This window comes from Hypomesus nipponensis, chromosome 17, assembly GCF_054491055.1.
Source record: "Hypomesus nipponensis isolate SF chromosome 17, ASM5449105v1, whole genome shotgun sequence".
Classification (NCBI taxonomy): Eukaryota; Metazoa; Chordata; class Actinopteri; order Osmeriformes; family Osmeridae; genus Hypomesus; species Hypomesus nipponensis.
This window is the reverse complement of record NC_140377.1, coordinates 18,965,708-18,993,108: the sequence shown is the minus strand read 5'-3', so window position 1 is coordinate 18,993,108 and position 27,401 is coordinate 18,965,708. Positions and strand designations below refer to the sequence as shown.

Genomic DNA, 27,401 nt, shown 5'->3' with positions numbered 1-27,401 from the left:
CCGTGTTTATAATTATTCAGACTCTACATTTAGAGCCACAAGGGGATCCAAGCTTGTTGTCACAAGGGCACTGGACCCCTCCCCCTCCGCCCCCCCCCCGGCCCAGAACAGCCCCTGTTGAAACACGTCAAACGTGTAGGTCCTGGCCTGAACCAATGACACCCCTTCCTTGCCTTGTCTCATCCCAAAGGTGACCCAATCACCTCTGATATACTGGCCCCTATAAAGTTGGCCAGCACAAGCAGGATTGGTGCATTATAGGACATAAACAAAGAACATAAAGATGTCAGTAGATTTTATGAACGTACAAATGGGCCATAAGTTAGAATCGGCACGATAACATCCTCGTTATTAGCTGCCTGTTGTCAGTAATGTCACCTGACCTTGCTCTATCTGCAAAGCTTCATCAATCTCTGCCTGGCTCACACTGAACATGACATTCAAAAAACCAACATAAATATCCCTCTTATCGGTTTTACTACTCCAACCTTTTGCCATGTCATGATAAGACTCCCAGTAATTTCATACCTCACGCAAAAAGCTCTCAAGATAAACTAGCACGTCAAACACAGACTTCCACAGAAAAACAAACCACGTATGTGCCCGTCAACCAAACGTGTTGATGTTGCCGATGTCATAAATGCACTCATTGAGCGGACATTCTTCTGCAAAACTACTCACAGGGAAAGCAGACGGGGCCTCTCGATCTCCGTCAAAAAACTCTGAACCGCTGAGCTGCGCCTACCTTTCAGCTGGTCCACCACCACGCTCTGCCCCACCCTCTCCGTGACGCGCCCGTCCTCCCTGAGGTAGCGCCCGTCCAGGAAGTCCGCGGTGGCCGCCGACAGGTGCACCTTCCCCGCCACGCCCAGCTGCTCCATCAGGTTGGCCAGGTTGACGTCGTTGGACCACACGTCGAACTTGAAGCGCTTCATCCCCAGGATGCCGCAGAGCACCGTGCCCGTGTGGACGCCCACGCGCATGTTCACCATCTCCCGCTTCTCCTGGCAGAACTGCTCGATGGCCTGGATCATGCCCAGGCCCATCTCCACGCAGCAGTAGGCGTGGTCGGGCCGGGGCTCCGGGCAGCCGGCCACGCAGTAGTAGCAGTCGCCCAGCGTGCTGATCTTCTCGCAGCGGGTGAGCTCGCACAGCCGGTCGAAGCGGCCGAAGAGGTCGTTGAGGAGGCCCACCAGGGCGTGCGCCGACTTGTTGGCCGACATCTTGGTGAAGCCCACGATGTCGGCGAACAGGATGCTGACGGGCTCCATGCGCTTCATGTTGAACGGGCGGAAGATAATCTGCCCGCGCGGGATGGAAGTCTTCTTGCGCTTGTTGCTCTTGGGGCTGGCGATGACGGCGGCCGCTCCGCCGCTGGAGTAGCGCTTCGCCGAGCCTTCGCCGCCCTCCTCGTCGCCCTGCTTCATCAGCTCGTCCGCCACGCGCCGGGGCATGACCGAGTGGATCATCCGCTCCTTCAGCGCCTTCTCCACCTCCAGGTCCTTGCCGTGCATGATGGCCTGGCCCACCTTGAGGAAGGTGCTGCGCGAGCGCACCTCCGACATGACGAAGAGGTGGATGCCGATGGCGTGGGCGCACAGGTGGAGCAGCGCCTTGGCCGGCCCCAGCCACACCAGGGTGTCCCAGTCGGCCGCGTCGGAGCCCTGCTCCGCCCGGGCCAGGTGCACCCAGCCCAGCCCCTCAAACAGGACCGAGTACAGCAGCCCCAGCAGGACGGAGGCGTAGAGACGGACGTGGAGGACGCTGTAGAGGAGGAGGAGCACCTCGATGCACAGGGAGAAGGTGCCCACGGAGGAGAGGCAAGGGGGCGAAGGGTGACCTGGGGAGGGGGCGTGGCTGCGGTTGGACCAGGGCCACGTGCCGCTGAACTCGTCCGTCTCCTCCTCCTCGTCCTCGACATGCCAACTCCCCTGGTCCCTGAAGCCGGAGGTCTGGATTTGGGGCGCGAGGGTGAGGGCAAAGGTCACCACGATGAGCAGCAGAGAGGCCTGGTTGTAGCACCGGGCGTAGAGGCGGGTGAAGGTCAAGAGGAAAAGGAGGAGGAGGAAGAGGAGGAAGGAGGCTGTGGGAGCCAGGAAGGCTGTCCGGTCGCACCGAGCCGGGTTGGCGGCGAAGTAGCTCCCCCAGAGGGTGCCGGTGATGGCCAAGTAGAACAGCACGTAGCGGAACCTCCGTTGGGTCTGGGGGAAGCAGCGCTCCCTGCATGCCTCCTCCAGGATCGGAGAGTCGAACTTGGGGTCCCAGAAGTGGCCCGCGGACCTCTCAAACAGCTGGGGTATCCTCCTCTGGGATCGGACCCCCTTCGACGCAGGCTTCCGGACCCCGGACTCCCCTGAGCTGCAGCTGGAGGAGATGCTGTACTTGCAGTGCTTGGACCCCCCTATGAAGCCGGTGCCCACCGACCCCAGAGCCCCTCCGCTGTGCTTGTGCTTCACACTGCTGCTGCTTATCCGCACGGAGGCGCCCCCTTCCCCGCTCGAGTCACAGCTCACCTCTGTGTTGTGAGGGAGCAGTTGCTGATGTTGGGGAGACGCCATGTTGCTTTTTAATATAAGCGAGATTAGACTATGATGAAGGACTTAGTGGCAATTTCGAAGAAAGGCAATCGGAGAAGCAAGGCAATGTTTGCCACAGTATGTTACTCTACTAGAATTCGTGGAAAAGTAAAAATTCTGTAAAAAAAAAAAAAAAGAAACATTAAATTGACGAAAGTCCTCTCCTGGAAATTCGGCTAAATTAGCCTTGTCGTATTGCATGGAGACCACTCGGAGATTTGCAATTGTTTTCTTTTACCTCATGACGTCAGCATTCGCAAACTCCAGCCTTCCCCGTCTGTTTTGACGCACGTTGATTCACCCAGTCCCAGTGCCTTGTCTACCCCAGGCCAATTCTTCACACTCTGTTTCCCTCATTGGAAAGAATGCCGGTGCGGGTCAGAGTATTACGTAATACTGTGAAGTACTACGTTGTGTAAAGAATGTAACAAAAAGACGATTAAGACTTTTCATTAATTTGTACCTCATATCCTTTTTGTGAGTTTACAACCACAACGTTTTGACATTTTCCAAATTCAAGTGGCATTACCATCGACATCTTGGGGGAAAATGGGGCATGTCCTAGAATTAATGCAGACAAAAACAAAACTACAAATCGTAAAAATCAGTCAGTTTAGTCCCATCCGTATATGGGCTCCATTCAACAAATACCGGTGAAAAAATAATGCTTCAAACTTCACGCGGTAGCACTTTGTTTACAGAGTGTGCAGAACTTCATCCTGTCTTCCCAAAATAAACCTCCGCTCGTCTTGTTTTGGTCTCGGAAGAAATTCAGCCGAGGAACTATTGCTTGGCATATGGCGTGCAGAGGTGACTGTGCAAATACTGTTCGGTCAGAGACTATTTCGAAGCTCAAAAAAGGAGCACTGCTCATTCACCACGATCCAAAAAAGCACGTTGCTCTTAAAGCGAAAAGGCCTATTCGCAATCATTCCCCTGGATGGAGCCTCGTTTTTTCCTGAGTTTTCACTCCGGAATCTTCACCGCTGCGTCTCCCAATTTCTGGGGATCAGTTCCAACAAAAGTACAAAACGGGTGACCTATACTTGTGGATGTGTCGTCGCTGCAATGGAAATTGAGTGCGTTTGATTTCACAAAGTCCAGTGTTGTGGCACGCGTAAGCATAAGCTTTCCAGACGCACTCAGCCCTCTCTGTCAATATTCCTTTGGTAGTCACAGTTCGCAGTTACACTTTAATCAAAATTGTTCTATTGGATTTCCTTAGAACTTCACTAATTGAATCAATGTCTGTATATCTGACTGTGTGTTGCCCACAATGGAACAAGGTAAGACAGTCTTGTTGCAATACAGCCCCGTTCAGTCCATCCCTCGTGTGGAAAGTTTTCCCACGCCACTATTTTCCCCATTAAGTAGCAGACGAGCGCGTGGAGAGGCTAATTAAAATATTTCACTGGCCCTTCACGCGTTTGTTGATCACGGAGTCCCAAGGCAATCCGTGGCACAAACCATATCAAATTGAATACAGTTGCATAGGATGGTGAGAATGATATCTGCTCTGTAGAAACACGTCCTTTTAATTCCTGTCCGCTCAGTCGAATTTAGATGTCATTGTCCCTTCCCGACTGATCCCACTGCTCATTCCTCCAATTCTCATTGTGTCTTCATTCCTTTCATATTCTCTTCTCGTCGTTATCTGGTCATCTTTCTGTCCGCCGGCACAATCAACAACGTTTCAGAATAGCGCGTGTAAGTCAGGTACAGATAACTCCGCCGCTGCCATTATCTTCTCGTGGCTCTGTCAGAATTCGCTGTCCGCCTCCATGCGTGTTATAGCTGTGTGTGGCAAGGGAGGGAAGGATTGGACACAGTGACAGGATAAGGGAAGATGTAGAGGTGCGTGCACGCACTTGGGAGAAAGGATAGACTGAAGGGTTGCGAGCACGTAGGCTATTCAGAGCGGCGAAAAGAGGTCTTTTTTTCTCCTTCACCGCAATGTGCGCGTCCGAGCGCGCCCCCATCCCGTCAGCTTCGAGGTCCATCGGTACCGGCACCTCACCCACCTCTTCTATACACAACAGTTTGAAATAACCCTATCTGAAATAACCCTATCTGTCTGATGCAAATCACTGGGCAATCACTCACGTTCGATGGCTGTGTTGTGATGCACTTGGGCGGGGCAGAGCCAGGGGCGTTTCTACACGGGGGCCAACAGGGGCCAGTGCCCCTGTAAAAATGTCCCTGGCCCCCCCTGTGGCCCCCCGAGCTGACAAAAAAAAATAACATCGCAGCCTTTTTTTGCCCCAGTAAATAAAGAAGTGAGAGAAACATATCAAGGTATTGAGAGAGCTGAGGAGCTGGAAGAGGGAGAGCCAGAGCATTTTGTATGATTTTAATGTAAAGCAAAATTATGACTTAATGTTTAAATATCATTTGTTTCCATTTTTGTATGTGCCCTTCTGATTAAACACTGACAGCCCCCCCCCTTGGCCCCCCCAGTAAAATGAGTCTAGAACCACCACTGGGCAGAGCCTACAGTGCCTTATGGTGACATAGAAGATTAGGCTCCGGGGCATTAACCAACGGAGGCAACGTACCACTCCAATCCAAAAAAACTGTAAACGACAGGGTTTTTCTGTCTTCCACCAGCTATTTGAATGACAAACGGCCTATGGAATCAGCCAGAACAAGCCTAGAAATTCAGAGAAATGCCTTGTCCGCCCGCCTTGAACACAATTAGTATTCATCGTAAATGAATGCAGACTAAATCACAGGCAACTGCGCCTCAATCTGGAGCTAGGTACTCCACTCTCAGTGCGAAATGTGCCCGCGGTCGAGCAGAAGGAAGACTTCAGGAACTTCCTGCTTTGCCCAGCTTGGATTTATGAGAACGACCAAGATTCATATCTGTCATAGAGGAGGCATCTGGTAGTGTAGAGAGAATGTAGACATGCCCATGCAGAACATAACAGTAAGCTAATACAACGTATCCACTGAAATACACAGTCCACAATGAATATATTACAGTGTATTATGTGAATGATTATACCCAACAAAGAACTCTGTGTGTAATCTTAACTTTACAAAATTGGGTAAAATCACATGTTGTGACATACCGTATGTTACCATATTTAATATATACATATTGTGTAATTATAATATACAGTAAGTGAATACATGTTATGACTGTAATACTGTAAAACATATTTGAATATGGGTCAGCCTTCTCGTTTGCCTGTCCAATGTATTGACTGGCCCTTACAGATGTGATGCAGAATAAATCATTACTTTCTGGGGGAACCCCAGTTTGTAGTTGTGTGTATGTGTGCACATTAATCATACATACATCGAAAGAAAGACTGATTGGTTGACTAATTAATCATAGAGAGAGAGAGAGAGAGAGAGAGAGAGAGAGAGAGAGGAGAGAGAGAGAGAGAGAGAGTGAGGGAAGAGGCCAGCAGTGTAGAGTCCTAGGTCCCAGTGGCCTCAGGCTGTTGCAGGGGTGTGGGCTGTGGACCCGAGAGGGTTGATCTGATTCCAGATCAGCAGAGACACAGATGGCTCCTGGGCCTCACCTGTTCAAGGGGCTCATTTGTGGAGATGAATGAGGCACGACGCCCCCAGCTACCAACCGGCAGCTGCAAGTCTGAGGGGGAAGACGATATCTATATAGTTATATTGTACATGCACATTGTCACTCACACCCTCTTTCTCAAACACACACACACACACATTAAGGCCTGTCAGCTCTTTCTCAACCATTCACCCCTAACTCTTTAGACCACACAAACACCCACACTCACACACACACCCTCCTGCCCACACCACACCACCCCGACTGTTTGAGTCACGACAGACTGCTGGTGCATTGCAGCTGCAGAGTAGCTAGCCCCTGTTACCACATCAGCCCGGCCAGCATGTTCTAACTACACAATGAGTGGAGGCACTCCCCACATCACTCTCAACGACAAAGGGAGGGGCGAGGGAGCCTGGGTACAGGGAGAGAGAAACTAAGAAAGAGAGAGAGAGAGAGAGAGAGAGAGAGAGAGAGAGAGAGAGAGAGAGAGAGAGAGAGAGAGAGAGAGAGAGAGAGAGAGAGAGAGAAAGAGAGAGAGAGAGAGAGAGAGAGAGAGAGAGAGAGAGAGAGAGAGAGAGAGAGAGAGAGAAAGAGAGAAAGAGAGAAAGAGAGAAAGAGAGAAAGAGAGAGAGAGAGAGAGCAAATGAAAGAAAAGCGAAAGTGGTTACACAATACACTCAATCTTTTAATTATGATTGTGAGTGTGGATTTGTGTGTGCATTTGTGTGTGTGTGTGTGTGTGCGCAAGAGAGAGAAATATGCATTGGTTATCTATTCATTAAACTGGCATAACTACAAACCGACGAGCTGTTGCCCTATTGAATCAAAATCAAACTTTTATTCCCCATTGGTGGACTAAAGTGTTATCAGAATCAGGAGTCCACCTATATTACCCTTTCCAAAGAACAACTTAAAGATGTAACATTCCTAAAAAGTTGATCACAGACGTGTTAAAAACAAAAGAATTGCAGTGGAATCACACACAGTCCTGACGTTCATTGGATTGCTATCAAAGGTGTATGCATTTACATTTAGCAGACGCTCTTATCCAGAGCGACTTAACAGTAAGTACAGGGACATTCTCCCCGAGACAAGTAGGGTGAAGTGCCTTGCCCAAGGACACAATGCCATTGCGCACAGCCGGGAATCGAACCAGCAACCTTCGGATTACTAGCCTAATTCCCTAACCGCTCAGCCACCTGACTTTCCAGGATTTAGGAGATGTAGCATGTGTGCAGGGACACAATCCTCTTGACACATCTGTGGAATCACAATGATCTTGTGTAAAACTGTGAGTATTACTGAACACATATGGAAGAGTAATGGTCATAATCCTTGAGATCCCTGATGCATGTATAAATACTAATGCAGCTCTCCCTGGTGGCCACAATATGCAACTACATGTATATAGAGGCATAAATACTGTATACTCTCTATATATGTATTGACATATATACTCTCTCTCTTCCCCTTTATATTTTATATATTTATGGAGAGAGAGTGAGAATACACAGACATACACATACACACACACATGCACATACACATACACACACATACACATACACATACACATACACATACACATACACATACAAATACACATACACATACACATTACATTTAGTCATTTAGCAGACACTTATCCAACCACTTCAGTTGAGTGGTTTTGCTTTACAGTTGTGTCTTTTCATGATTCTCATTAATTGGTGCTGTTAACAGTGATCAATGAGTTGGGATGCTGGTAATTAAAGCAAGTTAAAAAATCAATAAGTCATTGCTAATGAGGAAACAAAGAAAGAGACAGGATAAATAAAGAGGGAAATGCATTTTAGGGGGGTTGGAAGAATAAAAGGATTTTTTTCCAAATGGCCTCAGTGACTCAGACACTACAAATCCCACAATGCATTGTTAAACCCACCTGGGCCATTAGGACGTTTCAGGTCGCCCACATAGGAGTCAGATGCTTCTCACAGCAGGAGTTCGCTAAGTCCCATAATGGCTATACCCTTGCACGGTGTTTAAAGTGAATTCATTGTGATATCTGCACATCTGCAACAATGCAACCTTAAAATTGCCCTCCCCCCACCCAAAAAAACACACACACACAGACATACACACACACACAGACATACACGCACGCAAACAAACGCACAAAGCAGTTTCCACCCTGGTGAGTCTATCAAGTTGGTGAGTTCATTCACCCCGGTTGCCACTGCTTTCTGCCTCTCTCCTTCACCGTCCTCGCCAGTCCCGAGTGAGGTCTCTCTCCCTTCTCCTTCTTTCCCTTCACAGTATCTTCAGGTTCTTCCTGCCATGGAGTCCAGTGTGGTTCTGTATAATGGTTACCTGCACGGTCACTGTCCAATCCAAAACACGTTCACGAAATATGTATGGGAAGGAGTGATTCTCTTGTGTCAGAGGACACACATAAAGACAGGCCGACTCAAAACACACATCGTTCAGTTTATTACTGTGTCACATCCTGGAAAGATCCTCATCACTCATGTTACATGTAGTACTTTGATATCCCGTTGGTCGTTCAGCTAAAACAGCTGGCAAGCTTATCAATGGAAGGTAATAAAATGTGTATTACAATAGTATTGAACTCCCGTGAGACAAAATGGCAAATGTATAGACTCAAACAACAAAGTAAGCAGTTAAGAGGAAGTGATGCGGAAAGTAAACCCCGCCCCCCCCTTGGTGATAGGTCCTGAGCCCCTGACCCCTGACCCCTGCTTTACAGTGCTCATATCATTGGCTGTCAACAACCGAGAGCGAGAAATATATAAAACAAAGATGGCTTCAAGGATGGCCATCTGTTTGGCCAACACTGCACCATAGGGTTTGGAGATTTGACTGATTAGAGACCTAATACTGAAAAGCAAGTTGGAGGACAGAAATACATGCACCTAAAATATCCTCTGTTAAATACCATCCGATCTAACATGCAATGTCAAAGTTTATCTAGATGGCGTTAAAAGCCAAAGGCTTAGCTTCTAATGCCTTACGAGACTCAACTGCCGGTAAAAAGTTCAGAGCACCCCAAAAAAAACATCTACTTCCAAAAAACGACTTCTTAAGTACATGGAATTAACCTGCTGAAATATATTTAAATAGGATCTTACAAAACAAATTGTCAACTCCTCAATCCAATTTCACATTTTATTCACATACAAGGGAGCTGGTATCGACTGTTTTCAGTCTCAGGTTTTTCGTTTTTATACATTAATACCTTTTTCTTATTTTGTTCTTTTTTTTTCTTTCGTTCACATGTACGTTTTATCCTGCCACATATCCCAGACAGTCCGCAGTGGATGTGCAAGGAAGAGAGGAGGGCATTTTCTAGGTACCTAGCTTGTTTAGTCTCTCCAGCACATTTCTCCCAGCTGCCTCGTCATCCGTTTTCACCCCCACCCGACCCTCCATCTGTCTCCTCTCCTTCCTCAACCCCCTAAATACACCACCCCTCCTTCTCATCCGAAAAAAACAACAAACAAACAGCAACAACAAAACGACTCTGTCTCCTCCGTCTCCCACCGATGACAACACAGGCTCTCCGACCAGAATGGGAACGGCAGCCCCTTTTTCTCTTCTCTTACTCCCCCCATCTACAACTATCCTTCACATCCCCCACTCCTCTCTCTCTCTCTCTCTCTCTCTCTCTTTTATCTCAGTTTTTCCGGTAGCGGTTCTTAGGCTTTTCGCCACAACCGGTGACCTCGCAGGAGGTGAGTCCGGGGTTTTTGCCCGAGTTGATGCTGCTGAGCAGGTCCGGCAGTTCGTTGGTGATGGCTCTCTCGATCTTGTCCAGCAGACAGCCGCCCATGTAGGAGCACTGGGCCGACAGGGACTTGAAGCTGGTCACCGGGTTGACGCCGAAGAAGTCGCGGTAGGCGTCGCGGTTGGGCAGGTCGAACTTGCTGACGTTGGTCTTGGCCAGGATGGACTTGAAGATGAAGAACTTGTCCGGCTCGTCCACGATCTCCTTGAAGACCAGCTCGGGGTCGCTGAAGAAGCTCATCTTCTCCTTGAAGGTCTGGACGTAGCGGTCCACCAGCAGGCCGTGGATGCGGACGCGGATCCCATGCTGCCGGATGAAGGCGATCTTGTTCTCCAGGCGGTTCTCGATCACCTGGTTGAGGTCCTCCAGGAGGGAGATCTCCTCGCGCTTGAAGAGCTCGCGGCTGGTCTCGGCGGCGTAGTCGTAGGGCCAGAAGGAGCTGACGTAGACCCTGGGCGGCTCCGTCACGTTGATGAGGGGCGCCAGGCTCCAGAAAAGGGCGCCGTACACCCTCATCAGGTCCTGGGTGGCCAGGTTGTCGGCCTTGTTGAGGATGATGCGGATCTGGGACTCGCGGCCCTTCAGCTGCCTGAAGAGCATCTCCAGCTCCAGGCCCACGTCCAGCTTGGTGGGGTCGAACACCACGAAGATCAAGTCGGCGCGGTCGATGAACCACTGGCACACGTCGTTGAAGGGGTAGCCTGCGAGAGCAAGCAGAGGGCCGGCGGTTACATCCTCTGTTCCTCGCGCTTTCACAGGCATCACAACTTGAATTTATGGATACAGTCGTATATTTTCAGGACACCGTTGGGCTAAGCTTGCTACATGGGAACATCTATATCTTACAGCTGGACCAAAATGGAATTCCTGGAAGTCTAGAGGGAAACGTTTGCAGTCTTTCAGACTCTTCACCACACAGACGTTATTCCAAACTGTCTACATTTACATTTATGCATTTAGCAGACGCTTTTATCCAAAGGGACTTCCAAGAGAGAGCTTTACAAAAGAGCATAGGTCACTGATCATAACAACGAGGTAGTCCCAAACATTGCAAGCAGCCAAAACATGAAGCATACATTGTGAAAAACTAAACAAGTGCCAAAGGGAAGACCCATAAGAGCATGCAGTTATACAAGTTACAAATTAAAACAACATGAACCCCAAAAGTGCAAGACTGTACCTGTAGAAGGACAATCAAGAGTTCAAGAGTTAACTTCGTTATAACTAACCTACAAGAGCAACAAGTCTCTCAAGAAGAGTCATTGTGATCCTGGAGGAAACTAACATCAGGTCCAATCAAGCATTCCTAAGTGCCGTTGTACTCCCGTATCAAGTGCGTCTTGAGACGTTTCTTGAAGGTCTACCTGCGTTAGAAAAAGCGCTGAAGCTCAACCCCTCTACCACTGCCAGGGTCTCACCTCTCTCCTGCTGCTTGCGGTTCTCGATGATCCCGGGCGTGTCCACGAAGGTGACCCTCTCCAGCAGCTTGTGGGGCATCTCAATGCCAATCAGCTTCTCCAGAAAGTTCTGGCCAAACTTCTCCAGGGGCGAGAAGGAGCGCGAGCTGTCCGCCGCCATGACGATGCCCTCCACGGAGCGAATCTTCTCGCCGTGCATGATGACGGTGAACTCGGAGGTCGTGGGCTCGGCGCCTGGAGAGGACGGAGAAGACAAGGACGGAGAAGACGGAGGAGGGAGGAGACGGAGGAGGGAGAAGACGGAGGAAGGAGAAGACGGAGGAGGGAGAAGACAGAGGACGGATTCAAAAACAGTAAGGATGCTCTAAAGCACGGACGGATAAACAAGGTTGATTAAAGATCATGAAGGGATGGAAAGAGGAATATAAATCAGGGAATGTCACAGGGAATGAAGAGAAACCTTGTGAGGAGAGGAGAATGAGGACAGGGGGTGAGCCCTACCTGTGTACAGCTGGTAAGGGGTGTCCTGCAAACCAAGGAGGTAGTTGATCATGGAGGACTTGCCCACACTCCATGGGCCCAGGAACAGCACCAGGGGCTTGGATGTGATCTCTCCATCTGGGGGGAGAAACAGGTCACTCTGGTCAAAACCTTCAACACAAGGCCGGATAGAGAAACATCGAAGGGCCTAGAACTTCTCAAGTTCACCTTTACCACACCAAATGTTCGCACGAAACAGCGTTTTCTTTTGGGCCGAAAACAGCTGATTCGCACTCCTTTTACGAGGAGTCTTGTTCACGACATAGATGCTAAGCTACGTAAATATGTCCAGCCGGTGAACTTCTTCAGTTGACTTGAGTTGTTCTATGCTGCCCTACAGACAACAGTCCAGCATGAACTGTGGCAACTTGAGAACACTCTCCTCAACCCGCCGGCTCTCGCATGCGTTTGGGCCAGGTGGTAAGCTGCTGAGTCACCACAGCGAACAGAGCCACGACACCGCAAGTAGCTCATGACAGCAGCTCACAGCTTTGGCCAGCACAGGTGTGTTCTATCTACTGGGGAAAACCAGCTGGACAATCAGCACATTTAAAAACAACATTCACATGAGTGGGCAAAAAAGTGTGAGCGTGTGTGCTGCTGAATCTGTGCTGGGGAAAGAGTGTTCACATTTCTCAGCAATGCCAAGTCAGCCAGCGCTCAGAGGACAGTGTGCGCTGTGTGCGCTAGCGTGGCGGCTAACGGTGACAGCTAGCCTCGAGCGCAGGGAAGCCCAGCAGCAGGAGAGGGAGGACGGGCATGTGAAAGCCAGGCTTGCACAGAAGCCTGGCTTGCACAGAAGCCTGGCTTGCACAGCAAGCACAGATGTGAGGGTGATTGGTCATGTTGATGGGATGGGAACGTTCAACCGAACGTTTGTATTATCGTACCGAACAGAAATTTGACGAGAAGGACATTTCTTCAACGACAAAAAATACGTAGGGCAAGAGATGGACAGGAAAAAGTGTTCCATAAAGGCTGTGAAGTGGCATATGATCATCATTCATGTAACTGAACGTTACCAGGGGTTACCAAGAGACCTGGAACAGTGGAGGCCACCTTGCCCCCCCCCCCCCCCCATAACATGCACCTCATCTGCTCCCTGTGCAGAAAAGCTCCATGTGCTCAAGCCAAAGCTCTCCATGCTATCCTTCCACAGCCCCCTCCACAGCCCCCTCCACAACCCCCTCCACAGCCCCCTCCACAGCCCCCTCCACAGCCCCCTTCACAATCTGGACCATCTGGCTAACATGTCCTAATGCAGTCACCAAAATGTAGATGGTTGATGATGCAACGTGTGTGCAACATCTATTTCTCTTTTCAGAATGACGGTACGTAATCTGAGACTCAGTACATAGCCCTACGTAAATAAAGTACATTTGCAGAATAGGTTGGCTAGTAAAATGATAAGTTACCATTTTTTCACCAGGACCCAATTAAGCAGCAAGTTATTTATACATATTTCCTTTGCAACACGATTGAGTGAATAAATATAAACTCCGCGGAATTGAATTTGAATGGCAGAACATAAAGGGCAATGAAGGGTTATTGTCACCGGTGATGAAACAGTGGCATTAAACATGATCATAGTTTGGTTGGTCTAGAATGTAGAATCGACCAAATTGGTCCCAAATGTCCATCATTTGATGATAAGTCTGTGGTATTACGACATCGGCGGTGGGTGTTTGGGGGTGGGGGTGAGAAGGGTGGGGGGGTCTGGGGAGAAAGGGGGTGGGAGCACCTCAGGTAGTGCCATGCGGAGGATGGCCCCCTTCATACCCACCTGCGTTTGTGTCCCCCAGTGTTCGTCCAGGATAGGCTGTTAGGCAGGGTTGTGGAGTAAGGTGGAAAGGAGGACGTGGAGGGGGAGGGGAGGAGAGGGGGCGGGGCGGGGCGGGGCGGGGAGGAGAGGGGGCAGGGAGGGGAGGAGAGGGGGCAGGGAGGGGATGGAAAAGGGTAGAAACCGGTGTTATGGAAGGAGAGCAAGATGGAGAAGGATGAGAGAGTCAGGGGGGAAACGATAGAAAGTGAGAGAAAGAAAAATGTGAGGGGAAAAAGCGAAAGAGCGAATGGGTACACCTGTTTTTGTTTTTAGGTTGAGGGTTTAGGTTGGTTAAGGGGCCGTTCTATGGCCGTATGTAAAGCCCTCAGTGACATGCATGTGTAAAAAGGGCTATACAAATACATTTAGATTTGATTTGAGGAGTTGGCCGGTGTTGGAGAACTCTGTGTGGGTGAAGTTTAGTGAACCGGAGACAAAAGTGAGGGAGGAGAGTAGAACAACAAATAGGTGTGTAGGAAGGGAGAATGAAAGGGAACGAGAGAGGCTTCTGCGTTGGTGTGTGGAGGAAGAGTCACATGTTTAACAGGGAGGGTCAAACATGTCCACCACACCATGGAGGACGTTAAGAGTTATGGGTAAAACTGGTCCCGTATGTTCCATATATCACACTATCATTGTGACTGTGTGGGCTGGACTGAATATGAACACGGTTTCCTGTCTCATCATTTACATCAAATCACAGAATCCAACATGGCTGACTTGAATCCATGGATGGATTCATTTGGATTGGAGTGTCACCATACCAGGCCACAAGAGGGCGAGCTTTGTTCTGTCACTACGAGGGAAGGGGAGAGGCAGTTTGCCCCTTTTAGCTGACAGGAGAGTCCATAAAAATCGGACAGATTTCTACAAAAACTTCTAGAAAAAGACTTGAATAAATTCGGAAAATTATTGTGAAAGATTGACTAGCCTTTTTGTGATACTAACAATAATTATGTCACGATTAGGGGACTGAAGTTTGTGCTTGTAAATGTACTTATTATTTACATAATTAGGATTGATCATCATCCAAATGATAAAATGATATATTCAAATATACTCTAGTTTACGGTTGAACTCTTGCCTTATCCTCATTCTAGGCTAAATGTATGCAAACTATGTAGTTCTAGACGGTAGACAATGTCTGTCTCAACAAAATAGTAACCTCAGTCCCGAAAATGATCTACTTGTTGTCCACTGATTACCAGGGGTGTTGTGTGTGAACAGGTCAACCAAATAAACAATAACACCACACTAACGGCATCTAGCAGAGGGCAGAGCAGCAGCACACCAGGGTCCCCAAGAGCCTACCTGAGATCTCATGTTGCCTCAACTCATTGTACTTGTAGGCCTGTTCCATGGGTCTGATGGAGGAGTGGTAGATCTTACGCAACCTCTGGAGAGCAGCTGGGGGAAGGAGAAAGAGGAGGGTGTGGAGAGGGAGAGAGAGAGAGAGAGAGAGAGAGAGAGAGAGAGAGAGAGAGAGAGAGAGAGAGAGAGAGTGAGTGAGAGAGAGAGAGAGAGAGAGAGAGAGAGAGAGAGAGAGAGAGAGAGAGAGAGAGAGCGAGAGAGAGAGAGAGACAGAGTGAGAGAGAGAGAGGGAGGGGGGAGAGGATAATCGAGGGACAATGAGGGGGGAGGTTTCAGGGAGAGACAGAGAGAGAAAGGAATAAAGACGAGGAAATGAGGAACCAAACCTCTGGGGATTCATTCATCCTTTGTGTTAACATAGTCTCTCATGTCTAACGACCTCTCTCATTAGCACTAATGGGAGCTATAGACCATTACTACCATAGACTACAGCTATTACGGTCACAAGAGTACTTGTCTTCAGCTCTAACTAAAACTTCACAAAATCATCCATCAGTGTTCTTCATTACGCTCACCATTACTGCTAGAGATTAGGAAAATGAGGATTAGAGCAAACTTCAGAACGACAGGGAGTTAACTACCCTGATCTGATGCTATATCATCGACATATCTAGCCAACATTTTTTTTCGATGATGGGACATTCGGAGCATGGTCTGGTCATTTCTGAACGGGATCATACTTGCATGACTGCGTAGACATAACCCTCCTACCTGCATGGTCCTCAGAGTTTACCTATATACTCTGTGTACGTAGGACTGTTTATACACTGTATAACTGTTTATACATCTCATAACTGTTTATACACTGTATAACTGTTTATACATCTCATAACTGTTTATACACTGTATAACTGTTTATACATCTCATAACTGTTTATACACTGTATAACTGTTTATACATCTCATAACTGTTTATACACTGTATAACTGTTTATACATCTCATAACTGTTTATACACTGTATAACTGTTTATACATCTCATAACTGTTTATACACTGTATAACTGTTTATACATCTCATAACTGTTTATACACTGTATAAGTAGGACTGTACTTCGTAGTTCGTACACATATTTATTATGTAATTACTGTATATAGTCTGTATAAGTGTAACTGTACTACACAGGGTAAATAATAACTAGTATAAACACTAGTATAGGACTGTGTACTGTACATACATGTATAAGTAGGACTGCATACTTTGTGTAAGTGTGAGGGTGTCCACACACACGCACGTACACACACACACACACACGCACGCACGCACACACACACTCTTACCTGCATAGTCCCCCGAGTTCTCGTCGATGGCGAGCCGCAGGGTTTCGTCAATGTGAGATCTGTCTCGAAGGATGGAGCTCAGGACATCCTCTTCCTCCTCTGTGGAGAATCAAAACAACAGCGTGTTCAATGCTGCTCACGTCTCCAACCCTCACGCGCTTACAATCGGTTTTCACCGACAGGCCGAAGTGCAGAGACACCTCGGTGCGGACAACTCATCGAAAAGTAGATTTCAATAAGATCTAGCGTCGATGGATAAACTCTAGGATCACAGGTAGAGCGTGTGCTAAGTTTGTGCCAAGTGTCAACCCCCTTTTTTGAAAGGTTTCAAGACCCACGGGTAGAAATTCTCCCGGGATCCATTGAACGGCCGTCTATGGCGGCGATCGATGGAGTTGTGTCAGCTGAGAGCTGGGTGCGAGGGTGTCGCGGAAACTGGAAGTTACGCGCTCCTACGATGGTGTCACATAGTGTGACACTCTGAGACGCGGACACACTGGGCCGGACAGTGGAGCGTTGTAAATGTGCCGCCACAACCGTGTCACGCGTGGCCGGTGACACGCGTCCAGGGTCGAGGTGTTTTTAAACGCTCGTGTTTGTTGGCGGTGCACAGCAATGATGTCTACAGTTGAAGAACATCTTTGAGAAACAACAAAAGCGGAATCTGTGATGATGGAAGGAGTGTCCTTTCAAATGGTTTTGATTCAAAGCAACCCAAAGTATGGCGGAAGGATTCCATTCCTGGGGCTGAAATGCCAGAAATAAATTCCGGCTTAGCAACCGTTTCATGTTGCATATTTTGCGTGAGTCATGACAAAAAATGTAAAATTCCTGACAATTAGCTTCAAACTGTAGTCCTTAAGGAAACCAAACCAAGACTTTATCAACGTACAGCAAGTAACTCCTATCAGAAGTCTCTCCACTCTAGTATTCCACCCAGACCTGAGATACATCATTATTTTCCAGCCCAATGCACCTGTTGGCCCAGAGACAAACATACAGGTCTACTGTGCATAGAGACAGATACAGTCCTACTGTAAATACAGAGAGATACATGCAGTACATGGAGAGACATGCAGCCATACTGTGCATAGACAGTGTAGAGACAGATACAGTCTCTACATTGAGAAAGATGCTGTCCTACTGTACATAGAGAGAGTTACAGTTCTACTGTACACAGAGGGAGCGAGCGAGCGAGACACAGCGGGTGGGCGGCCAGGAGATGACTCCTCTTGAGTCCTGAGGTAAATATAGACGTGTGATAATTCATCACTTATCTCTCCCAAGTGCCCAGCACACACAGAGACATCCATCACCGTAAACAATCACCTGGCAGCCACAAACTCTCCCTGTTGGCTCGTCTGGATGGCCGTTACTCAACATGGACACTAGCTGTATGTGTGTGCTGGTGTGCTGCTGTGTGTGTGTGTGCTGGTGTGTGTGTGTGTGTGTGTTTGCACATCTCGCATGGCTTAGCTCATGGGCGGTACAATACGACCAGCTCTTATTTTAGCAGGCTGTTGCTAAAAATACACAAACAAAAGGCTCTGTTTGGCGTTGCCATGGCCGCACAACAACTTAGGGGATTGCGAGGGCAGATTGGGGGACTCCCCCCACCCCCCGTCCCCCGTTTGAAAACATCCCCAGAGGAGGAAGGGGGTGGGGGGGCCAAGCCTCCCTCCGTGCTCCCCAAAACCCTCACTCCCGTTCCAGAGAGATGACAACCTACAAAACCTCCCCTCCCTGCTTTAACTCTGGCTGTGTCCGCATTTAACCTCCCTTCACACACACACACACACACACACACACACACACACAACCACCCCCATCAGGCCCCCACGTATCTGCCTGTGTGCCCAGGGACAAGGCAGGACCTTGTGGGCTGACTATACGAGGGGCTAGCTAGCTGGCTAGGCCCACCCCCCCCCCAGCTCTGGTTTCACTGCAGCAAGGCTGCTGCAGGTCTATATTTGGGGGCAGCTGGGATATTGCTCTGATTAGCGTTTCCACGCCCCGGGGTGGAGGAGGGGGGTGGTGGAGTGGATGGATGATGCAAAAACCACGTCTCCATGTCAAACCAGGGGATCGGGTATGCAGCTTCCAGTGCAGATCATGTTACCTAATCAAAACCCACTTGACGGTGGGGAATTGTCTGGGGTAAATGCATCAACATGAATCACACAGCTTGATTTGTTCTAACAACTGCACTTCTTCAGTGCGAATCAGGTACTTAGAATGTATCCGTTTTAATTTTGCTAATTTTACATTTGCCACCCTTCTAAAGTATTGCCGGCAAAACAGATGATGGAGAATGTAGGATTTTCATCGTCCCATTCATCGTGAGATAACCACGAGCTGATGTTCGAACGTGACCTGACTTCACACCAGCCTCTCTGTACTTCCCTGTACTTCCCATGACATCACCACATGCTCTTTCACCACAGATACTGGACAACGTGCTCCAGAGCCAAGGACCCCCAGGGGGGCAGGGCTGGCAGCGTGTGCCCAGATCAGAGAGGCCGAGAGGCGGACCGGAGAGGCATCAGATGTGGGTATCGCTCTTGGCATGGCCTGGATCCTCTCGGAGGACATACCGGGTTGCCTGCGTAATGGCCGCAAATCACACGGTGACGGATGTAGGCTGCAGAGGCTGAAGTCAGCTCAGGTCACAGAGGTAGCAGTTTGCTTACGAACGAAGTCTCGGAGCAAGGTTGTAATTCATTTCTGGGGAAATTTATCTGTGAGGGGAAATATTTTCTAGAAACTTCTATTCTATCCAGTGGAATTGCATTTTGTTTTACAACTTTCAATGTCATGCGTACCTTCAACACTAAACGTTTTTTTTTTAAGTTAACCCCATATGGACAATATTCAGGCACAGTAACTCAATAATGTAACTCCTGGTTTAATTTTGACTTGTGCCCTAGTATTTATGCGGTGTCCAATGTATTAAGACACCTGGTGGTTATAAAACGTATTCTTGGAAATTAGGCTACAAACCCTTATTACATAATACATTCTAAAAGGAGAAACAGTGGTTTCACAACATAAGCCAAGAAGGAAAGCTCACCAAAGGTGATTGGCTGGAACAGGATTGCTGGAACATAATTGGCTGGAAAGTAGAGGGCAGCTCCAAAAAATGTGAAATTCACATTCCTCAGGCACTGAGCTGTCTGTGTAGCTAAACAAATCTCACAGAGGGCCTTGTTAGCTTACCCATAATAGCTGTCCTATTATAGGAAAGAAAACCTTTTTACTGAAAAAAATGTACCTATTGTACCTTTAATAATCATTCAGTTCCCTGCGCCTCTGTTCTGGAAAGTTCTAGGACTGGTTCGTCAGCCAACTCTCACCTTTGGCATTCAACACTTGGACTGCTGTCCACGCTCTGGGTGCTAAATACCACTCAGCTAAATGGAGCTCCATTTGGGACTTCAAACTCACTGAGACTTCTCTAATCCCGCTGGAATACTCAAGCAGTGTATCAGGCTACTTCCTAACTAGAGAATATGTACTTGTCTCCCAACTGTGCATTTGAACAGTCTTGTCCTACCTAGTTCGTAGGACTACTTCCAAAATCTCAGACACTAGACTCAGTGAGTTTCTTGTTCTCAAGTGATTTAACTTTGATTTAAATTGAACATTTAACGCACCTTTAGCACTGTGCAGACGAGGTTGGTTAACACACTCCAAACAAGGAATGAGAATAGCCAAAGGTTAGTTAAAAGGTAGGAATGAACAAGTTAAAAAAATTGTTTTACCATTCACAGTGTATCGTGGAGGATTTAGAGAGCAAACCATAAGTCAAGGACGGGGTTTAGTATAGAATATAGGTCTCAGTCTTCTCAGTCTGATACAAAATGCTTCACTGTTCCAGTCATCCCAGGGGTTGTCACCTGGGAGCAGCTTGGCGGCCATCTTTGCACCCTAACTCTTCCCTCAGGTTGACTTCCTGTTAGAATTTGCCGGAAGGTGAAGGAGTCCGGAGCTGTTTGGAACGCAGTCACAGGCAGATTTGATTACAGTCCTTTACCCCGACACTTTTTAAATACTTCAGGCCCGGGTGAGTAAAGTAGGTTGGCTGGTCTGGGACTAAACTTGGATAAAGAGGTGAAACACCCTATCAGAAATACGACTGGAGACGCCCCACTAAGCAGTTATTCCATATTTGATACACACATACACAATCAGATCTTTTAATAATCTCCATCCACATAACATTCTAGATGACCAAGTAGAAAAACAGTCAGATGAAAAACTTACTGGGTCATATGCAAGGAATCAGACTCAGTGTCCCAGATTTGATTTTCTGTTTGCAAAGCAGGACTGTTTCTCGGCCATGTGGAGTCGTAAATAAGGCATTCTGCCTTTTTCCAAGTTATTTTTACCGCACAATTATAACAGCCCCATTGGCTGTGTGAGCGGATGGGAAATGTGGCTGGACATCAACGAGGGCTCCCCCTGGGGGCCAGCGAGGGATCTGCCTAGGGTCAGGTACCACACAGCCCTGGTGTAAAGAACGTTGCCCTCTAGAACTCATCAGTGACAGCCTCCATGTCTTCTGACACTGGGCCCCTCCAGTGGCCCAACGACCGGGGGCTCATCAACACCCTGCCGTCTTCTGGTGAATCCCCCAGCCCCCACCCACCCCCCAGCCCCCTTGCCCCCTCCCAGCGAGACAGATCAGAGAGATAGACAGCAGCAGGCCTGGCATCGGACCCCTCGACACTCTAAATTAACCCTCCAGGCGCCAGGGGAGCAGCTTCGGAGCGGGACATCTGTCACAGGGAACCATGTGTCCCGGTTGAGCCCGTTGCTGGGCAACCGGGAGCGGCTTAGGAGGAACATTCCGGTGGCAACCACCCTGCCGTCTTTTGGGGAGAACAGCACACAGGGGGGTTGTGGCCTGAGCAGTTTTGTCACGCCTTCACTAATAGCTGTTAGCTTCGGCGCTGTAAAGGGGATGCTTAATGTCACCGTTATTGGGAAATCACTTCACAAAGGTCATGGATTACGGGTTGGTGGTGGTCATTTGAGGATCAGTAGAACTTTCCATGTTCCACACAACAGTTGCAAATGACGTCCGCGTAATCTCGTATCGTGTGTCGTTCTCACGTGAACATGTTACTACCAACAGCTCTGGAAAAACTGGAGAGACAACTGCACCTTTTTCTTTCGTTTTTAAAAAGGTTGAGAAAGACCATTTTGAGTAAGGAACACACATGTGCAGTGGCCTCTAATATTTTACCGTTCTGTTCCACACTCAAAATTTGTCCTTCTCAAAAGTTCCAGTGGTTTCTCCATTTTTTCCAGAGCTGTATGTCAAAAGAGATTTCAAAAGCATACATTTGATGGAGGTCAGCTAGAGACGCTGGGCAGTTTCATTGAATCACAGCTAACAGGATAAGCCCTCCACAGCCCCTGGGGTGAACACTGAGGGTTTGGGGGGGTACCTTTTAGGGGTCCGGGGGTTTCCATGGCAGAGATTACGCATCACGGGGCTAAATATAGTCTTCCCTCATTACAGTTATATTTGATCATGAACTGAATAGTGGGCCTTAAGGTGGCACAATAACATTCTCCCCATGTTAAAGCCAGCATGGGTCAGGACCGTGGTGTTGATGGTCCTGACCCAGTCATCACCCTGACCCCGATCCTGACCGCCGTGGTGTAGTTTGTGGCCCTAATACTGGAGTTGTCTTATTACCTACGGCATGACAGACTGATCACTGAAACAGGCCCATTAGATTTCTTGAAAGTTATCCTGAGAGGGAACACGAGGCGAGGACAACTGCTTTCAACAAGCTCCATGCCAACGAACTAGCCCACCACCACCGATCATCTACCCAGGACTAGCAAGATGCACAGACAGCGTCCGAGATAGTTGGATCTGTTGTTGTTTAAGAACACGTAGCCATGGCTCCAACATGCAGTTTACCGGAAATCAGCGTCTCGCATTCCGAGGCGTCACATCAACTCCAGCCCCATGACCCGGGCGGGTGAACAGAGTGGGCCAAAACGGAGCATGGTTAACGGGGGGGGGGGGGGGGGGGCATGGATATGGACAGGTGGCTCCGTGGTCGGATATAGCTCCACAAAGGGTCAGGAGATGGAAGGGCTGGGGGGGGTCGCAGAGCCTCCTATTTTAAGGCGCGTCGGTATGGAGACGGTGGGAGTGGCCAGTCTGATGCTGCTATGTCGGCCCCTGAGGAGAGGCAGGAGGACACTGCGCGTAACCTTGGGGGGGGGGGGGGGTCTCATCCTGTCTCCTTGTTGTAAAGGGGTTGTGGACAGTGTGGGTGGGGGGGGCGGTGTCCCCATGTAGTGGCAGTTGAGGGAAGCCCCTGCCACCGTGACAGCATGCCATCAGGAGATCTCAGGAGCGAACACAGCGAGGCGTCTCTTCAACGCTCTCAACCCGGGGACGACCTCTTTTGTGCGTGCACAACGTCCTCATTCAGGCTCGCCTTGGATTCCCTTTGCGGAACCGAGGACGCCTCTGTTCCAACCAACTAAGATGACTGTCGACAGGGAAACGAAAGTAACCCCCTCAATGTAGCTGGTTGGCGTACTGACGCCACACGGAAATCTTTGACGCAATTTTGCAACACTTACACTGGATTCTCTCTGGATCTTTCCGGCGGAAACCACAGAAACCTCCACACCCTCTCAATTGACAACAGCGTTTTGCTGGTTGACATTGAATCGAGTCGTCCAGTGATAAACAAAATGGCGGCCAAATTGCGGCCATTTCCCGTGTTCCGATTCTCTGGCCAATCAGAAGTCTGTATTCAAGTCACCTTTTATCATGTCCTTGTTTTGTATTGGATCACACCAGAGGTGCTGCCAAAAAGTCTTCAAAACTGTCCCGTGTCGGTCCCAGAGACAAGCCGGAACCTTCTAGTGGAAAAAGGGCCTAACACACATTCAGACAAAGACACAAACTTTTTGCAACACAAATAACCCAGGCTACATGAAGACACGTATCTGAATAAGTATCTTTCACAGAAAACACATCTTCCTGGATGAAACTGAGAGATAGCGACTCCAGTGAGAGCAGACGGTGTCGGAGGACTGACCTGGGCTGCGTTTCACGAAAGTGTCGTAAGCCTAAATTGATCGTAGAATCCATCGTACAACGAATCTTAGTTTTACGGGCCGTTCCCAAAGACATTGTAGCTAAAATGTCGTAAGAAATATCGATGGTTTCGTTTTCTGCTCGATCGTTGCAACGATCCATTGTTATGGGGATACGGAGCCCAGGTTCCTCACTGTTGACCTCAAGATCAAGCAACTCCATTAAACTCGCCTTTCACAACCGACTGACCAGGGGCGGACTGGCCATCGGGGATAGTGGGAGAATCCCCAGTGGGCCGACGGGGTTGGGATGGTCCAACATACCGGCCCACTTCCATTACCAACCGGCCCTCTGACATTGTCAGCATCTCATATTATTTCACGTCACAGCTTGAATACGGAGGCCAATGACTGGTCGATACAGGCGATGCATTGAGTAGGCAACGCGCCGCGCTGAGTGGGCCGGTCTGACAGTACAACTACCAGGCCACTTTTTCCCCATAGTCCGTCCCTGCGACTGACACCTGAGTCACCGCAGCAAAGCAAGCAATCATTTTCCATTTCACTAGACCTGACCAAGACCATCAATCACTCAATTCACCAATCAGGTACTCCACGTGTAAATTAATTCATTAACATTTTCTTCAGATGATTCAAGAAAACCAGTCCAACTACCTCCCTTCCCGTCAAATAGCACTGTAGATTCATGACGGTCCAGAAATCAACTGATCACTCCCAGCTTCGTCCAACAACAATATAAATACGTTAAACTAGCATAAAATTCCGTTGAATCGTGTGATGTGGGCTAGGCCCACGGCCCTGCCTGCCAGCATAATGCATGTCCCTATAAGGCCAACGGCTGGGAATAAATTGTGATTGTGACAGTGCATGGTGACAGCAGCTGTGCAGTGTGTCTAAAGGGTAGCACGGGATGGGGGTCTGGAGGGAAGGGGGGGAGGGAGGACGAGGAGGAGAGGACGGAGGAGATGGGGAGGGAGGGAGGAGACAGGGGTCTGGGAGGAGAAGGAGAGAGGAGGGGGGAAAGGTGGGGAGGGAGAAAGAGGGGAGGGTGTGGGAGGAGATGGGAAGGGAGGCAGGGAGGGAGGGAGGAGATGGGAAGGGAGAGAGGGTGAGGGGAGGGAGATCTATAGTGGACGGTGTTGGGTTTCAGGACGCCTTCCAATCTTAGACACCTGATGGCAGGCTGGGATATGGAGGTCTGGTCTTGCGGCCCGCCGCTATCCAAGGACGGAACAAGGGTAATGCCAACTACCCCAGCGCAATGACACAGGCCGCCCGGCTTCCTGGAGCGGGTGTGCCAGATTCCTGTAATCACCGTGCCATGAAATAACATTTACTTGAACTATCAACCTTGATACGAGCCAGAGCATTAAGTGAACTATTTCTTTACAAGTTAAGCAATTTAATTGAGAGTCAAAATCACCAGTCATGCCATCAGCTCCTCTTTACTCAAAGACGGTTAGTTAGGAACATTATGTAGCAGAAAGAAGAAGAGGAGGGAGGGAGGGAGGGAGGGAGGGAGGGAGGGAGGGAGGGAGGGAGGGAGGGAGGGAGGGAGGGAGGGAGGGAGGGAGGGAGGGAGGGAGGGAGGGAGGGAGGGAGGGAGGGAGGGAAAGAGAGAGAGAGGAAAGAGAGAGAGAGAGGGAGGGGGGGAAAGAGAAAGGTAGAGAAAGAGAGTGAGAGAGAGGCAGAGAGAGAGAGAGGGGGGGAGAGACAGAGAAAGAGAGCGACAGAGAGAGACAGAGAGAGAGAGAGAGTGGCAGAGAGAAAGAGAGACAGAGAGAGAGAGAGACCAAGAGGGAGTGAGAGAGAGTATTCAGACTCCTCTGTGAGTTCTCTCCCCAGCCTCTGATAGTTTCCATCAGCTGGTGCCATACTTTAGGACAGCTGATATACACACACACAAACACACACAACCAGGCTGGAGTGTCCACTGTTCAAAAGGCACGCAGAAAGTTTGTGTCCACCCAAGAACCTCATCAGCAGACCTAATAAAGGATTAACTGCTCAGATTTTAAAAGTACACGCTTCGAGAGTGACAAAGAGAGAGAGACATGGACCCTCCTTTCAGAGAGGTTGTATAAAAAGAATGAGACCATGCTGAAGCCTTAAAATACATCCATCCCCGACTCTGCGAACACCGTTTTAATTTTAACCTCCCTGATCTGAAATAGGCCAGCAGGAAGGCAGAGAAGGGGCTGCCAGCCACCCTCTCCTGTCCCCCGCTGGTGACAGTGTGTCCCCAAACACCCAGACTCTAAAGCCCAGATGTCCCCCTGGTCCTTTCAATCCATGACTGAAAGTGAAGCCCACCTTTCAATATAAGACACTGAAAGGATCAATGAATATGAATGAAGGAACATAGTCGATCTAGCGATGACATCCGCGGGCATTGCTGTAAGAACACGGGAACAATAAAGTTAGTTTGAAGGCTAGGGTTAGGGTTAGACCGACTGGACAGGGTACTGCTCAGTCAGTGAGACCAAGGAACTATGCCACCAACTCATACCCCACCGGTTCTTTAGCACACACAGTAAAGTGGAAAAGATTTCTGGTGCACTAGCAAGGCCCCCTGCCCCTCCACACACACACACACCTTACCTGCTGTGGCCAGGAGCAGCAGGGAGAAGAAGCAGCAGATTGAGACTATACCCTTCATGATGGGTGCCAGGAGAACTCTGACAGTCTCTCAGGCTATATATATCAAGGCAGGAAGGTGAAAGGGTAGACGCGGATGGGGGTGTGGCCACGACCGGGACAGTGGGAGGGGGTGACAGTGTGTGTGTGTGTGTGTGTGTGTGAGGCGTCAGTCATGACAGGGCCCAATGCATACAGGCAGATGACTGGCTCTTTAAATGTGGCCTGTTGCGACATTGACGTCAAGACGAGAGAATTAAGGTCCCCCCAGAATACCATCAATTCTTGAAAGAAATGTTTACAAATGATGCATGCTTCAAAGATACAAACTGAGAAACTCAGTTTCAGCCCAGTCAATTAACAAACCATGGTGTCACTTAGGGGTGAATCATAGATTTCAAATCTAGTCACTGAGATTAGTTTATTTTTATGACCAAACTATCATTTTCTGAAATTAATTAGACAAATCACACAGAAAAAAACATCCATTATTGAATAAAACCAGATGCTCTACAAGCCCTCGTTCTTCTCCCCAGCAGAATGCAATAAACAAATAACCATGGCAGTTTTATCACACTAGCTCAATAAACCGCTCATAAACATGTCACATTTAGCAATGCCAGAATTGACTGTAGTATAGGTACTGTAGATTGATGTTCAGCTTTCTAGCTGACTAGGAAGAAAAAAAAACATAGATTAATGGAGGTGATAGAACTACAAAAATGGCAGATTTGGCAAAGTAGAACAGGAAGGGACGACAGAGAAGAGGGGTGAGGAAAGGAAATGAGGAGAGAAGAGGGGCGAGGAAAGGAGGAGAGGAGAAGAGGGGTGAGGAAAGGAGGAGAGGAGATAGGGGTGAAAAGGAGAAGAGAGGTGAGGAGATCAAGAGAAGGGATGAAGAAGGGAGGAGAAACAAATATCCGCTTGGTGGATTACTGCTTCCTTATCACACCAAAGCAGGCACCGTCTGGTTGAAAGTAATCTTACAATTCCTGGGAATTAATGTCTTACTGTGAACTAATCCTCAAGTGAAAGTACTAGTTTCCCCCTAAAAAATACATAGTTTACAAAAAGTATCCGAAAACCAAAGTTCCAACAACAGGCCTAGCCTTCATCTCAAGAGGTCTGTGATGTTTTAGTGTTCTTCTGTTCAGAGTCTGGGAGAGCTTGTAGGTTTGAACTCGATTCCAAAGCAATGCTAGGCTAATATTGGTGCACATTCACTTAATTCAGGTATTAAAGTGTTGCATGACTTTGACAAACATGTTGCCGAAAACAGTCAAGTTGCCTCCATGGCTCAATGGAACCCACTTCTGCTACCAGTACAGCAGCAGTTCTAG

At 48.6% G+C, this 27,401-nt stretch overlaps 2 protein-coding genes across 4 annotated transcripts in view; both read right to left on the bottom strand.

Moving 5' to 3' along the window:
* The window catches only part of adcy9b (adenylate cyclase 9b), a 41,928-nt gene extending 37,557 nt beyond the window's left edge, over positions 1–4,371 (bottom strand). For both annotated transcript variants that reach the window (XM_084676636.1, XM_084676637.1), the window contains exon 1: positions 746–4,371. In XM_084676636.1, the coding sequence (XP_084532762.1) occupies positions 746–2,558 (1,813 nt within the window). In that variant the 5' untranslated portion in view covers positions 2,559–4,371. The remainder of the gene's footprint in view (positions 1–745) is intronic.
* Positions 4,372–9,262: 4,891 nt separating this feature from the next.
* srlb (sarcalumenin b) lies at positions 9,263–26,131 on the bottom strand. Of its 2 annotated transcripts, XM_084676648.1 has the most exons (7): positions 26,026–26,131; positions 16,327–16,425; positions 14,987–15,082; positions 13,637–13,672; positions 11,815–11,931; positions 11,314–11,547; positions 9,263–10,596 (listed from the first exon to the last, which is right to left on the bottom strand). In XM_084676648.1, exons 1-7 carry the CDS (start codon positions 26,081–26,083, stop codon positions 9,785–9,787), a joined length of 1,452 nt encoding a protein of 483 aa, XP_084532774.1. In that variant the 5' UTR covers positions 26,084–26,131; the 3' UTR covers positions 9,263–9,784. The 2 variants fall into 2 exon arrangements, with proteins under 2 accessions (XP_084532774.1, XP_084532773.1); XM_084676647.1 differs by lacking the exon at positions 13,637–13,672 and having other exon boundaries at positions 26,026–26,107.
* Positions 26,132–27,401: the final 1,270 nt, after the last annotated feature.

What these genes read in the sequence shown, in the direction of transcription:
- srlb (XM_084676648.1), bottom strand. Translation starts at nt 26,083, where the DNA reads ATGAAGGGTATAGTCTCAATCTGCTGCTTCTTCTCCCTGCTGCTCCTG. An exon ending in ACTGGGGGACACAAACGCAG is followed by an intron (nt 11,932 to 13,636) that starts GTGGGTATGAAG and finishes TTCTCCCCCCAG; the next exon opens with ATGGAGAGATCACATCCAAG. An exon ending in CCCTTACCAGCTGTACACAG is followed by an intron (nt 11,548 to 11,814) that starts GTAGGGCTCACC and finishes CGTCCTCTCCAG; the next exon opens with GCGCCGAGCCCACGACCTCC.